This window comes from Cryptomeria japonica, chromosome 9 (assembly GCF_030272615.1).
Source record: "Cryptomeria japonica chromosome 9, Sugi_1.0, whole genome shotgun sequence".
Lineage (NCBI taxonomy): Eukaryota > Viridiplantae > Streptophyta > Pinopsida > Cupressales > Cupressaceae > Cryptomeria > Cryptomeria japonica.
Genome location: NC_081413.1, coordinates 606992546 through 607009056, shown reverse-complemented (window position 1 = coordinate 607009056; position 16511 = coordinate 606992546). Strand labels below are relative to the sequence as shown.

Sequence of the window (16511 nt, the reverse complement as noted above, 5' to 3'; positions counted from 1 at the left end):
CTTTATTTGCATTGTGAATTTCAGTAACGCAAATCTTTTCCCTTTCTTTTGTAGATACAAGATGCTGAAGAATTGCATTATACAAAAGCAATAGAAAATCCAAATCCCATGAAAGAAATAGAGTCTATGGTAAAAACTGAATTGGTTGGACCAGAGAATAATGGGCAAGTAAGTGCATGTTTGATAAGATCTCTAATCTAGTAGTTCAGGAAATGGCCCAACTGATATGCTTGTCAGCTTTTGTATTCTTAACACCTATTATCTTATGGATGGGAATATGTGTCATGCTTTTGGATCCTTTTGACTTCAATTTGGTAGTTTGAAACACAATACACGTTTGTTTCAGAACTTCTTTGTCAATATTATATGAGCGAGGGATTGGTTCTGTTGGAATCTTATGAATTGCTATGTTGGCAGGGTGGAGATTATATGATACATCTTCAGTCACACTCTTTGGAAGATTCTGTGCCACTCCAGTCTCGAAATGGACTAAAGTATGCCTCTTTTGTTGACACAGATTATCTTAGCTCCCTTTTTTTGCACTGTTTTTTCTATCATCACAGTCATTTACTGCAAAATCTGATAATGAGTGGGTTGCTTGTTTGAAGTGAATTTCCAAAATTGATATTACCTATGGTATTATTATTCTATGTATTGATATATTTGAAACATAAACATTCTCCCCACACTTGGTGTTGTCTGCCTTTTTGTCTGTGTGTAATTTTTCACATATTTTTTTAATTTTTCTCTGTTTCTGATTTAATTTTTCATGGCATTGTAGTTTTTTAGTGTACTGCAAACTTTTAGTTGAACAGTGGATTTTGATGAAATGGATTATGTAGTACTCGTGGGCAAATTAATCAATTATCTGAGAGAGCTAATTTGCAAAAGTAACATTGTAAAATGTGAAATTTGCTTGGATGTTTCACAGAGAAAATGTTGATGTTTTTGAGGGCGATATCAATCCTCACAGCATGCCTGAGATGGAGCATATTAAGTTTAAGGACCACAAATTGGTGGTATTGCAGGCGCAGAAGGATGATGGATCAAAGGTTCATGATTGTGGGGATACTTTGGAGAAAAAGGATAGTATTCTGGAGGATGGTCATCATGTTTCTGAGCAAATTCCCAATGTTGGAAATGTTCCTCCAGGTGGAGATAAAAGGTTGGAAGTACAGCACATGCTGAATTGAATTAGTTTTTGCTTTTGAATCAAAGTTCGATTTCACATAACATATAATAATAACATTGGAATAGTTTTGAATAAATAGTAGTTTGGATTGCCTCATTCATGTATTGTTGCAAAGTCATCTATATAGATATGCTACCATGGAAAAATTATATGGTTCACAACTTTATGCACTACAAGAACATGGTAATTTTCTGGAGTACAAAGTACGTTAAAGTAGCCAGTACAAAAGATCAATAATCAAACCATTTGACAAAAGGAAGAATTTTACTACAAGATTTATTACTAAAAATAACAAAATTAGAGAAGGAATCATGAAGTCACCTTTGCTGGAGGCAAAGCAATGTTTTTGTTATGGAATTTTATTATGAAAGCAAGTTCAGAAGACAATTTTGGCATGTCTTAAAGGAGGCTCAGTAGAGATGTGAAGGTTCGAAAGTAAATTTATGTTAGCAAATGATTAACTGGAAAAACTAGCAGTTACCTACTATTGATAAGAGAAATGGCATTCAATTTTTTTGATCATACTTTGACAAGCTTTATTAAAATTATTTGGTGTATGGAGTATCTACAAGCTTACTTTAGTGTAGATATAGATCAGACTATACAAATAGAGAACGATCTTAGCCAGATAAGTTACAAAAACAAACATAGAGGATATATTGATACGTTTGCAGCTGATATCAATCCTTACAGCATGCTTGAGATGGAAAGTGTAGGAGTTGATGATACAACCACAGGAGCCAAGAATCATCTGCAAGCAAAATACTTGTCAGATAAAAGAGATCAAGCAAAGATAATATGCTCAATAACAAGCTGAGAATTCTGTATTGATTGCACAAAATAATTTGTTACAATGAATGAATGAATGCTTATAAAAGCATAATGATAAAACCCTAGATGCAAACCCTAAAGCAAGATTAAATTACTCAATGCCAAGTGTCACAATCATAATTAATGAGACAACTTAAGCTATTATTAGGCTAATTAAATAAAAGGAAAAAAACACCTAAGTTCAGAAAAGTGAATAAAGTAATTAAAGGACATAGTTAATTAAATAATTAGATAATTGGCCTAATTATTCCAACAGAAAGCATCAAGATTTTGGACCCAGAACTGGTGGCATTGCATGCCTGTAAGGATGATAAATTAAGGGCTCATGATTATGGGTATGCTTTGACAAAAAGTGCAATGTTCAGGAGGACAGTAATAATTTTTTTCTGCAAAGTCTCAAAGTGTGCAGTCTAATTCAAGCTGGAAATAAGAGGTTGGAAGTCCAAATTAACTTGAAATATTTTTGTGCTTTCGACTCAAAGGTTTAATTTAAGTGAACACAAAATCATAACAACATTGAAAATATTTGAATAAAGGTTAGCTGAAGCCAGCTGTTTTTGTCCTGCTGCAAATCTATTTGCATAGTAAAGTTACTCGTATGATGCCTGGCTTTAGTGGGTTTTTTCTTAGTCAAAAGAGCTTATATTATATCAGAAAGAAGTATTGACTAAGGAAACAAATAAAATTTCTGCTGGTCTAGCAGCTGTTCTAACCATCAGAGAATTTAAGAGTTCAATGCAATCAAAGATTTGGCTAGTCTGACAAGGAAATGTACTGGATTTTAAAACCAACTGATACCATTGCTGGCAATAGCAGAAATAATCTCCTTCCTATCAAAATTTGTTCCAAACAGAATGTCCATTATGTTCAAAATGATCTTATAAATATCAAAATTCTGTCCAAGTTTTTTCCAGAAGAAAACGCTTCATATATGTGACTTAGACTGAAAAAATCTTAATTTGCATCTACCACATAAATTTCTGAACTTGATGGATCTGGCTTACAGGCGGCTTGGTCCGTCCCCAGGGTCTAGTCTCGCCCTAAGCTCACCCCTTCCTAAACCCGAACTTGGCAGTAAGCAAGCCCAAGGTAAGGCAAGTTGGGCACTGGGCTTGGGTTGCAGGGATACCCTGAGTTACCGAATTTTTTTTTCTGAACTTGGTGTCAGGAAAAATCTTGAATAACTGAAATTATTGAATGTTGATCTTTATTAGGCTTAAAAAATTCTTGAAATGAACATAAGAACGCAGTAGAGCAGGAAAAATGACCCATGGTAGGGTGACCTGTATTTGGCTCATTACTTCTAAATTTAAGGAATATGTGAATCCTCCATCCAAAGCATCAGATATCTTGAAGGCTGTTGCACTAATCTAAGCTTCAGATGATGGAATAGAGAAAAGTTGTAAATTCAAAGTCTTAAACCCTGGAATTGCAGCCTTTCTTTTTTGAAAGCCTGGAATGTAGTGCATTATGTTATTGACATGTAGGACGCATATAGTTCTGATCCTTCAGTTTATTTTGCTCATCTTTGTCTAATATGTTATTTGCAGTAACAGGGATCAACATCAGACCAAGTTGGAACAAAATTCCAGCAGATCAACAAATTTTCAGAGGGTGAATGTCACACACTCTTCTGACTGCATTTACAGGCGAACCAATACAGCAGGTGCATCTAGTATTACACAGTTCCTTATCTCTAATTTCAATTTTCATGCTTCTTTTAACACAGGTCCTAGGAGTATGTCATGACATATTTGTAGTGCAGGAAACCGAGACAGTTTAGGGGAAATGTCAGCTGTACCTGCTGTACAGAAAAAGGGGCGTTTCAAAGTTACATCAGAAAATTTAGATCCAGAGCCAGTATGTATCAGATTTTTCCTATGGTTTCTTTCTCCCACTGTGATTTTCGATGCAATATCAAATCTCCATTCTTCTCTTGTGATTATTCATTTTTCCAATGTACCGATTATTGCTTTTTTTTTTCAACATGATTTTTTTTTTCAATATCTGATGTTTACAAGGTGTCAGCTATACCTGGAGATGTATTCTCAAATACACTGTAAAGACTTGACTGTCAGTTTCTGATATGGCCAGAAGAGCTCTTCAATCTATAATAAAATTTCTAGCTGTATCTAAGGCTGAGATATGTATCATCAGAAAAGGGTAAAAAACCTACATTACATGGGGACATGTCCCCATCACAGATATGTTCTGGGGATGCCTTGAAATGTCCCTGCGGCCATCCTTGAGCTCCTATTCTGACCAGAAATGTTTGAGAAGTTTGGGGTGGGTTGGGGATGGCAACTGGGGGGGTGTCTGGCCATCCCTGGGTGGCCAGGGCCCTTATAAACAACCAAAAAAGGAACAATGAAAACAAATAAAGGGGCTTCAAGATAATAGCTGACAAACGTTTTTGGAATCTGCTGATACTGAAACTGTAGCTGAAATTTGAAACTGATGCAATTTTATGAATAAGATATAAATTATTTTAAAACATACTAGAATGTGGCTGAAATATTTGGGAGATTTTGAAAACCAACCCTTTATTTATATTAAATAACATTTCAGAATCCAGATAGATACAAGGAAAACCACGACAGAAGGTTAAGGCACAATCTATGTTGTTGACCATTGGCTATTGCTAATATATATATATAATAATTCAGATTTTGTCTGCATTGATCTGAATGCATTTATCTCAAAGCTCTCTGGTTCAGCTGTTTAAACTTTAAACTGAAGCTTGGCATTATTGTTTTCCAAAGTATAACCTATTGATTTTGCTGTTATGGGAAGGAAAATCGTTGTTAGGAGTATTTAAACTGTTTATTTGTCAGTTATTTTTTGGAATTTGTAGCTTTTTATCAGAAGCATTGTTTTTCAGTTTGTATGAAAGTAGTTTTGAGAAACAGAAAGCAGATTGTAACTCAGAATCAAGGAAATCATTTTATTTGGTGTGTTAATTTCTGGGTAGCCCCTGTCCCATTGGAATTTACTAACACCTGGAAAATTGTAGCTTGACTTCATGTTCTCAACCGATTTAAATAGGGCAAGCAAATTTAGCCAAGGATAATGTGCATAGCACCAAGAAACATTTTGGAAAGCTTATAACAAAATACGTAGGACAAGTATTCATCATAATCACCATTTCCATCCTTGAAGTAGCGTCTGTCATGTGTTGTCTTTTTGAGAAACCTCTCTAATGTTATTTTTTATTCTGTCTTCTGCTTCAATCATCCATGTGAAATCCTCCATTGTTGGAACATTTTTAATAGCCACCTCTTGAAGGAATGGACTGTTTGATGTAATGTCAATGGACACTACTAGATAGAAAGTTTAATTGTTTAGTGACAGTCTTATCAGAAGTTAAATATTTACCTTGGCAATTAGTTACTTTCTTCATCATAATGGTGAAGCAATACTAACATCTTTTTAGTTTACTTCGCTTCTTTGTTGGCAAATAAATTGCATTTGAATTAAGTTTTATGGAAGAGAGAGAGAGCATGTTTTGAGCTTCAATTAGAATCCTCAATTAACTGCTAATTTATTATTGACAACCATTTTGAGGGGGTGATTCTCCCAACATGAATGATTAACACATCGAACATTCCCTATTCTAAGTAGGCCCATTTATTATATAAGGGAGGGAGAAGTATTACATCATAAAGTGATAATGGGATAAATGGAAGAATAGGACTAAGGAAGGGAATAGGGGGTATATATGGTAAGAAGAATAATAGCAATGTTCATAAAATAATATTATAAGGTTAGGATGTAAGGGTCCTAACATGCCCTTGCCCTTTGGAAAGCATTGTCCTCAAAGCTTGAGGTACAGAAATTGTTGTTGAAGCTAGTGGAGAGGCTCACAAGTTGCGTCTTCTGGTTGCAAGGCAACATATAATGATGGTGTGGTATGGAGTTGGTGTCAATGTTTGTCCAAAAAGCCACAAGTTTGATGATGATGGAACCTTTATTGTCCAAGTCGGGAAGTGCCAACTTAACATGAGCACATTGTCCAAGGACATTCAAATAGGATGCATGGAAAACAAAATTTATCTTGGAAGGAGGTAGTTCCAATTTATAATTGACTTTGCACTTGACAAGGTCCATGGACTTTCGGTGCTAATTTTTTACTGCCTTTGAGCTTCAAGGATGCACCCTTTAGTGAATGTGCACTTTGAACAATGCTGGTCTGCTTGTTTCGTATGGTTCTTGGCCAAAATCAAGTTGTCCTTGGGAGTTAAGTGTATGTTTTCTCAATGGCTAAGAGTTGAATTACCTTGGAATTGCAATGAAGGTAAGATTAGAGAGATGTTGGTAGTTGGCCATAAACAACCTAATATGATGTCATCTTGGATGAAGAATGGTAAGATGCCACTTAACCCAACAAGTCTATTGCTCCAAACAAAGCAACATAAATACACAAAAATGTTTGACCATCAATTTGCAGGTGATATGTCAAGCTCATTTTCAATTGCATTTCTTTTAGCTTCAATTTTTCCTATCAAAAGCTACTAATGAAGGTTGGGATTGTGGTCACAGATAGTGGAAATGGGTATTCCATACAGGTGGAAGATTGGGTCAAGGAAGACTTGTGCAATGATAAAGGCTTTATAAGGATGGGCCAATGAATAGAAATGGGCATACTTAGAGAGATGATCAACAACTACAAAAAAACTGATTTGTTGCTTGACTTAGGCAACCCATCAATAAAATCCAAAGAGACGATCATCCATACTATAGTTGGAATTGGTAACAACTATAGAGTGCCTCAAGCCTTGATGGTTTCTCCTTTGTGGTGTTGATAGGTATCCCACTTGATAAATTTTTTGATATGATGCTTCATGCCATCTTAGAAGCTTCATTTTGCTAATTTTTTATGTCTATAAAAGATTGAAATGTCCTACAGATGGTAATTCATGCAATTCTTGTAACAATTTGTCTTGAAGTATGGAATTTACAAAGAGCACATTACACCCTTTATAATGCAAGTATGGGGCATCCTAAGAGTACCGTAGCTTAGTTGTGGGATTGGTTCTTAGCTGAGCTATTGAACCTATGTATCTTTCTACCACTCATATCTGACAACTTGTAGACAATTTGGAGTTGGTAAGGATAAACATATAATGTCCCATAGTCTTTAAATATCCAAATAGGACATTTGCCATGATATTCGCTTTCTCTTGTTCATAATTTCCTAATCATAACCCAATACTTTAGTGACCCATTTGCCCTAATTTGCCCTAAATTGCCCTAATTATGGTTTGGAGGATGCTTGGAAATGTGTATTATTGAATTAGAACCTTAATCGTGAACCTGCAACCTGATTAGCAACACAAATAAACACATAGAACTTTCATGCTTATGGTATTCAATAAATGCCTTTGGAGCTCCATCCAATCAACCCATTGCTATTGTGAAGTACTGTGGGAGATCATACATGGCGCCATTGAGCCTATCCAACAGGTTCAGGGGTATGGAAGTACCACCATTATGTTACCTCCTGCTTAAGTCTTTATAGTACCGGGGTACAGAAGCACATCCATCTATCAACCCCTGCTTAACCTAGAATGGACCTTTTGGCTTCTTGCCGTCCTTATATGTACTGTATCATCCCCTCAAGAACAGATTGTCTGATTGGTCAGAGTTCTACAGATTCTGTTCATTCTATCTTATGCAGATTTTAGAAATGTATAACAGATTTAATACTGATTTAGAAATATATATGCAGACTTAATACTGATTAGAAATATATCAGCAGACTTAATACTGGTTAGAAATGTATCTACAGACTTAATACTGATTAGAAATACATTTTCACTTTTAATATAAATCATACCACCAGAATAAATAGGAATTCTCAGATTGCTGAGTTACTAATGTGTATATCTCTTGCTGATAATGAAAATATTTCTCATGCTCTTTCAAATGAATTCTTCTCCCTTTTATATCTTCCAATATGAGGGAGAAGTCATGCCTCTTCATTATCTCTGCCCTTTTGAAAGAGTCACAACTCTCGACCCTTAATTATAATTTAGTTATCTTTCATTCTAGGAAATTGTTATCTTAAAATGTTTTCTTTATGTATTTTAACGATCATCATTTCCTTTAAGTTAATATTAAATGACCTTCTATTTAACTACTGTTATCTTTAATCCAGCCATCTGGAATATAGTTTAAAGGCTGCGATTTGATTTATTCGGTAAGGCTGCAATCATGATTTATGAATGTTGCGATCTGGTACATTTTTTTAACGGGGGCATGACAGAGCATATGTAGTCACAGTTGTAATTATATTTGAAATATTTTTCTACCTGTATTTTGATATGGTATCCTCTACTTTATTGACTTCTATTATTTTAATTATTTTTTAAGTTTATTATTAATTTATTTTAATAATAATAATTTTTTGCTTGATGACTAATATTTAAATTTTCATATTTTTTTAATTTATATTTACTTCATTTGATTTTTATTTTCATTTAGATTTATATGCGAAATTTTATTTTTTATTTTTACGTTTATTATTTATTGTTAAGTTACTAATATTTAAATTTTAATATATTTTAATTTCCATTTACTTTTCTTTATTTTAATTTCTAATTTAGATTTAAATGTCAAAGTCAATTTAGTTATTTGTTTCTATATTTTTTGTGAGATTTCAATAATAAATCTAAATTACTAAATTTAGATTGTTAAATCAATTTATAATTAATTATGTCTTATTAAAATTTGAATCATTGTAGGACAATCAATTATGGCAAAATCATCATTTAATGTCAAAAAAAAAAGGAATAACAAGTGGACCAAACCAGACCCTAAATCTCTATTATGGAAATATGTCACCATTATTGACAATATTCAAGATGGAGGTTACAAAAGGACATCTCAGAAGTGCCTAAAGGAGTTCAAAGGTTCTTATACTATGGTTTGTGGTCACCTTTGCCAAAAAATAGGGATAGGGTTTGTTGTATGTCTCAGTTTGGATGTTGATGAGTGACTAGGGAAGGGGTTGTCACTTACAAACATTGCAAAATGTCAAAAATGACAAGATGAAGTTGACAATCCTGTTCAAGCTTCAAAATAGAGGTGGTCTCTAAATAGACCTTCTTTACATGCATAATCAACCCCAAGGACATCTACAAGTTATAAGAGCAATTTAGGATCTTTTGAAAAATCATTTAATTTGCTGACTCGAGAGGATATAGAACAAATTTTTGTCTGCTGCTTTTATGCAAATGAGATCACATTTAATGTGGTGCACTCTCTATATTGGCAAGAGATGATTATATCTATTAATTAGGCACCAAAAGGATACAAAAGCTTAGGCTATAAGAAGGTTCATAGAACCCTTTTGGCTAAAGAAAGAGATATTATTGATAGACAATTGGAGGTGATTCAAGCTTGGAAAATCTTAGGGATTTCTATCATTTGCAATGGATGGGCTGATGCTATAAATAGGCGATTGATCAATGTAATTGAAATGAATCAAAAAAGAGAAATATCCTTGAAAGAAGTACATTTCAAGGTTAATGAAAAAGATACTCAATTTATTGCCAAAATTCTAATTGAGTTAGTGGAATGGAAAATATTGTTTAGGTGATCATAGATAATGCAGAGATATGTAGAGCAGCAGGGTTGGTCACGGAGACATGATTTTCCAACATTTAGTGGGCTCTTGTGTATTTCATTTTTTGAACTTTTGGCAAAAGCCAATGGATACAAAAGATTTTATATAGAAGCCAAAAAAAATTTAAATGTTTATTTGGAGCTGTTGAAGGTATCTTTTTAAAATTCTGAAGTATATTTTGTATTTTGAAATATATCTTTTTTACAAAATGTCATAAAAGATTTTTTTTAAATATACTTACTATTTATTATTCTCTTAAAACTTTTGTTTTTTAATTGAAGGTGGTTGAGGCTTATTTTTCTAGACACAAAATTGTTCTTAAAAGGCTTGTGGATGTGAAACAATCCTTAAAAAACATGGTGATTAGTGATATTTGGATAGTTTGGAGGCAATCCCAAATAAAGATCAAATAATATCAGGACAATCATTCTTGATGGTGATTGGTGGTCTCAAGTAGACTACTTCCTCTCTTGCATTGAATTGATATATGTTTTCATTCATTGTTGTGACATAGATAAACCAATATCAGGTGACATCTATGATTCTATAGACACAATGGTGGAGAAAGAGAAATCATAACTAACAACAAGATCTCTCCAAATTTTCTTACAAGAAAATATATGAGATAATCATGAAGAGGTGGAATAAAATGACAACTCCTTTGTAACTTTTGGCAAGGGCCTTTAACTACAAGTACTATTATGCTAACAAATTGGTAATTCCAAATATAAAAAACAAATGTGGATTTTAATGATCTTAGTTGCTTCACTTTTATCTTTTTCTTTTATGGGTTGACTAATTGTTTTTATCTAAAATATTATTTATGACAATTATATTTGATAAAATGCAAGTATATGATATATTTTCCCACCCATTGTCCCCAATGGATACTGTTCATTTTATAAAAAGTGTCACAATGCGCTTATTGCAGTTTAAAACTAAAGTTGTGTAACTGAAATATTTTGTTCAGAATATTTTTTAAATTCATTTCTGCATTGACTTTACCTTATTGCTTATTTGTTAATGCATTGCACCTTGAATTTTGGGTTCTTATAAACTTTATACATGGCTCAGCCAACAGTGGTGCCTTCCTCAACAAATTCTAAATCTACTGTAGCAATGGCTACGATCCTTCCCTTTATGCAGAATATTTCAGAACGTAATGATACACAAAGGGTAAAGTTGATTTTTTTGATATATTAGTTTCCTTGTAGTTTTCAATAATTGTAGTGTTTAAGCAGCTTGTGTGTTACTTACATAGTATCGTATTGCCCCTTTTGCTTTCAGGAACAAATTGTTAACCTAATCAAGTCTCTGAGCCAGGGAAAATTTTCTTCAGGTTCAAAAATATGCTTGCCTTTTTCTACTATGAATTATCAATGTTATGCTTATTATTTCAGTTTGGGATTCATGTGTCATGCACTATGATAATTTCTTTTTTCTCTGTGACAGCGCACTTCTCTAATCTTGGTACCAAGCTACCATCTTGTAATGGTTTTGACAATTTAACGGTCTGTGCTACCTTCTATCATGTCTATTCAAACATGTTCATATGTATTTTAGAAGAGGCTGCTGTGTATTATCTTATTTTCAATGCTGAATTTGTTGATTTATATTTTGCACTTTCTTCCTTGCAAGATTATCTTAGTTACTATTTTTGTTGCATATAGGCAGTTGTGTTGGAGAAGATTTGGTTTTCAAAATAGTAATACTAAAAAAATGTTCAAAGGTAATATTTAGTCTTAAAAAGTTAGTATCATATATTAATAGTCAATAGTGATGAACATTGTATAATATTATTCTAATATTGGGTCACCATAATATACATTTTTTGATAATATTAATTAATAATTATATTGTTTATCAATTATATATACAATAGTATTAGTTTACCATGAACACAATATTAAAGTACTTCTATTGATTAATAGTAAATATATTAATCAATAGTAATTAGAATTATTATATTAATTCATTAATAAAATATAATTAGTTATATACATTATATTAAATTAATTTATATTTTATTATTTACTTAAATAATTAGTTTACCGATACTTAATACTTATTATAATTTTTTTTTTATAACTTTATTAGCAACCTTTGTGAACTTTATAATACATTAATATTTTCATTATTACTTTAATTAGAATTTACATAATATATTCTTTATTGCATACTTTTAAAATTGTTATTTATTATAATAGTCACATTATCTTAATAATCATCAACATTTACATTAATCGTAAATTATAAAACTAAATTCTATGAAATTAATCTAATAATATCTACAGCTTAAAATAATCTCATATAAATTTTCTGGTGAATTTTAGGTAGGTCTCATGCTCATTACATTAATATATAAATCATGTGCAAAAAATAGAATCAAGCTCTACATATGATAAGAATAAAGGCTACCAACTACAACCAACACCAACCCAACCCATGATAACAAAAGCCAACATCAAAGCCTACGATGAAGCTAAACCATGCACAATAGAATGCATTCCCAAGAATAGACCAAGGGAACAAAATATGCATTATTGTAAACAATCTCCATACATCTATCAACAATTCATACTACCTACCAAAAACAGCAAAATAGACCCTTACCACCTGCCCATACCAAGTTATGCTGGCTCCACCTTTCGGGTTGCTGCTACATATGCTTGTTGGCATTGACCACCGTGAATTGCTTGGGATTGGCTTTGTGAATCAATATTTTTATTGGCATATTAACCTTTGGCATGTTGTTTGACCTTGCCACCTTTGTTGCCATTCATAGAGCACCTATCATGGCAATAATGTTTAGGCTAGGCGGGAGAGGACTTTGATATAGAGCCAGATGCAAGACCACTCATTCTGCTTCGTGTACCAGTGAGAAATACCTGTCCTTGTGCTCCTAGAAAACTCTCATCAGAACCAGAAGCTTTTGGGTTTAGACCATTGGTCACCACTTCAGCATAATTAATGATGGCTTTTGAATTCCCTTTGAAATCTGATCATATGTAGAACACAACCAAAGCTCAGACAATCACCTTTTTTAGATAGGATTGAAGCATCAAGACAAAAAATTTAGCTATATTAATATTAACACAAACCGTACCCCCACCTTGCATGAAATCTTCTTTGAGAATGGTGATTATTGCCAATCGGGTAATGCTTGAATTATATGTAAAAACTTAACCAAGTTGTTCCATCACCTTTCCTTTAAATATCATATCTTGCTTATCTGTGTCACAACCCTCCTCTATCACTTTTGATTTAAATAGAATTCTATTATGTTTTTGGTTAAATTACTTAAAATGATTGAATAAATGTTATAAAAGAATAAAATGAATACACACACACACACTTGGAGAATATAATTCAAAAGGCATTATTTTTATTTATTTATTTTTCCACTCCCAATTATGGCACATGTTGTAGGAAGAATAAGAAGCTTCTAGATGAATCTCCACCACCTTGCATGTAACTCCCCCCACTAAGTTTAATCAGTTTACATCAAACCATAGAGTAGAAAATAGAACTACATACTTTACGCCTTGATCCCGTGCCGAAGCGGGTATGTAGGCAGTCTTGGGATGGAGTTGTCCCTCGTACTCAAGCGTTCGTGGGTGGGGTCTAGACTTGGTATAGAAGGATTGAATAGAATCATAATTTGAAAGATAATTAAAATGGAAAAAGTAATTCAATGCATACTCGGAAGGAATCCCGTATGGATTCGCTTGACTACCCGAGGCTTTAAGCCAAATTCCGAGGCGGAATTCGAGCTTGTATTATGTTATTTAATTACTCCTAAGGACGGCGACCTCGGTGCACCTCTGTTAGAAGAGTGTAGTACTTAGTGAGTGGCTCAAGACCCGAATGGTCCCGATGAGTCTAAGTCTCTGGCCAGAGCACCTCCTATCCCGATTGGATAGATGCCTACCCCGTATGGATAGATGCCTATCTCGTATTGGATAGATGAAATCTTATGTCCCGTATGGACAAATGCCTAACCCATATGGTTAGATGCTCATCCCGGATGGATGAATGCCTAATCCAAATGGATGGATGCCCAGAGTATGCGATTGAATCAAAAACAATGATTAAATTAAACAAAAAAAAAAGAATGGTCAATTTTGTTGAGTTAATTATGGTGGGTTATTACAATATGTGAGCAGCCTATTGGAAGCCATTGGAGCCAAAAGCAAGAGACAAAAACCAAGAACATGAACACTAAATGAGATTACCAAGCTGCAAACATATAATGCTTCACACACATAGTTGAGTTGGCTCATATGCAATGAAATAATTACATACCATGTGGGCAGGCTCAAATGCCACTAAGGGGCAATATTTCAAATATTCCCAAACACCCTATCCCCCAAAAATGGACACTCTACATTAAACTACCATTGTCATCAATAAATGCTTTCATTGAGTTTAATGCTATTAAAATATTTCATTAATTGATAAGGAAAAGACATGCAATCCCATTGCCTATTGGACTACTGGAATGTGACCATTTGCCAACTGAAAGCTGATGATGAATTCTAAGATTTATTTCCCCAAAGGTTTGTGGGTACAAATTATTTCCAAAAGTAGAACATTAGCCATTGATCATTATTGATTGGATTATATACATTTTTTACTAGTTCAAGTTGATAATTTGCCAAACACATTAATCTTTGTCCTTTTGTATTATAATATTTTTGCAAATCAGATTCTGTAATATTTTTAAACCACTCATAATTTGTGCAATAAATAACTTTATTCTTTGAATACAGTTGATAATTTGTCAAATAGTTTATTTTATTTTTACAAATCTGTCTATAATTTGCTAGCGAAAACTAGCATTATTGACAAATGTGCACAAATTCATCAGTTTTTCTCCCCCAAGTAAACATTGATTTCCCACAAAAATTAATTCACCAGGCTAGGATTCACTAGGATTTCATATAATTTTTTGGGATTCTTAAATTATGTGGATTTATCATTCAAAAGGGTGTGTCTATAGGTTTCTCTCACCTTGAAAGCTCAGCCTTGTCTACTTCCTTGTGTACTATTTCTTCATGTTTCTCGTAGAGTCTCAACTCTCAAGTATTCCTTCTCCATTCTCTTTGATCCTAGAAGCATTAGAATGATCCTAAATCATGAACATATTGGTAATGATTGTTTGGAAAAGGTTGATGTATTTTTATAAATATCAAACATGTATGGAGCATATTTTCAAAAACAAACAATAGAATGAGATGTCTATTCGTTGGTACTCTCATATATTGTTGCTTAATTAACATATACATACCTAGCAAGGTAGCAAGGGGATGCGTCTTCAACTCCGCAGGATGCATCTTGGAAATTGGGACGCATTTCCCATACTAAAGATAGGTATGGAGACATTCCCAATTGCAAGAAATGTCTCGTTTGGGTCCTCTAGACATCTCCTATATGGAAAAACCTAACTCATAGGCATCTCCCCCCAAAAAAGACCCTAAAAATTAAAAAAATGAGAAAAAATCTACAAAGTTTTTAGTAGTTGTGGATTTTACAATAAACATGGGAAATTTGAATAGAGAGGTTGAGTTTGTAGGAAACTGAGTAATGGATTTGATTGTTTGTAGAAAATGACTGTCAAATCACATAGTTTATAATTTATTTCATCTTTGCGTTTTATGACTTTTCTATTCACGTTCTTTGTGGAACTAAAATCTTACAAACTTACTTGGTATTAGACTCAAAAAATTGTGAATAGAATAAAACTTATTTGGATTCCCATGAATGTTAAATGTTTCTAGTTTCAAGAAACAGTACTAGAGCTAGAGGATTAAACCATCTATCACCAAAAGATGTAGCCACAAAGCAACTAGATAGATATTAGGGCTGTCAACGATTGTGACTATATATTCTTAAATATTATACTTACTATTGTTCAATAGGGCTAGTTCTTTGTGTTTGTCTTTGGTTGTTTAATTGTGCTAACATTCTTAGTCTATAAATTTGTAACTATTCTTTGTAATCCTTTTTTTATTGCTTTAATCCAATTGAAAAAAAAGCTAAGTTGTTGATCCTAGTACCAAGATGGCATGGGTTTAGGGTTTGGGTACACTAGTATGACAATTGTTGTTACAAATGTTGCATCTATTCGTAAATCAATGGGCTTGTGGATTCAAAAAAGTTACTTGCATATATTTTGGACACTAGTAGTGCATTCATTGAAAAATGCATCAAAGATAATAGCATGTTTTAGTGGGTCTCAAATCTCATTGAAAAGGGCAGAAAATATAGATGTTCATATGTAATGATCATCATAGTTCACACAATCCATTTATCGAAAATAAAAGATTGATCCTCGATGACTATTTTTGGGTTGATGTTAAATCGTTAAACTTTATTTAGCCCATATGTGAGGTTATTAAATTTCCAGATTTAGACCAGCCATGTTTGAGAGAAATTTATTAAGAAATGGGTTCTATGTGTGAAAGAATCTAGAAAATAACAGATGTTAGAGATCTTTCTCTATATCCTTTGATAGAAGAAAAGGTACATGGAAGATAGAACAAATTTAACACACCCCTTCATTGTATTGGCTATGCCTTAAATCCTTAGTGGTGTGATATAGAAGTGACAAAAAGGAGGTTTCCATATGAGGATAGATAGGTAATGAAGGGGTTTCGGGATGCAGTAAAACATATTTATGGCTGAGGTGAGATTGCTTTAAGTATTAGAATTCAATGGAATAACTTTTCTTTTGAGCAAGGTGATTTTTCTTCTATGGAAGCCTTATATGATATGCATGCAAAATAAGACCCTATAGGGTGGTGGTGGAACCATGGAGGTGAAAGATCTAAATTGCAATCATTTGCAATAAGATTGCTC

General features: G+C 33.2%; 1 protein-coding gene across 8 annotated transcripts in view; it reads left to right on the top strand.

Moving 5' to 3' along the window:
- The window catches only part of LOC131040287 (uncharacterized), a 118919-nt gene that overhangs the window by 83161 nt on the left and 19247 nt on the right, over positions 1–16511 (top strand). For 6 of the 8 annotated variants that reach the window (XM_057973599.2, XM_057973279.2, XM_057973413.2 and 3 more), the window contains 8 exons: positions 55–168; positions 418–494; positions 932–1165; positions 3574–3689; positions 3789–3883; positions 10725–10826; positions 10938–10989; positions 11103–11161. In XM_057973599.2, coding sequence (XP_057829582.1) covers positions 55–168; positions 418–494; positions 932–1165; positions 3574–3689; positions 3789–3883; positions 10725–10826; positions 10938–10989; positions 11103–11161 — 849 coding nt within the window. The remainder of the gene's footprint in view (positions 1–54; positions 169–417; positions 495–931; positions 1166–3573; positions 3690–3788; positions 3884–10724; positions 10827–10937; positions 10990–11102; positions 11162–16511) is intronic. The other 2 variants (XM_057973544.2, XM_057973479.2) reach the window with 2 other exon arrangements.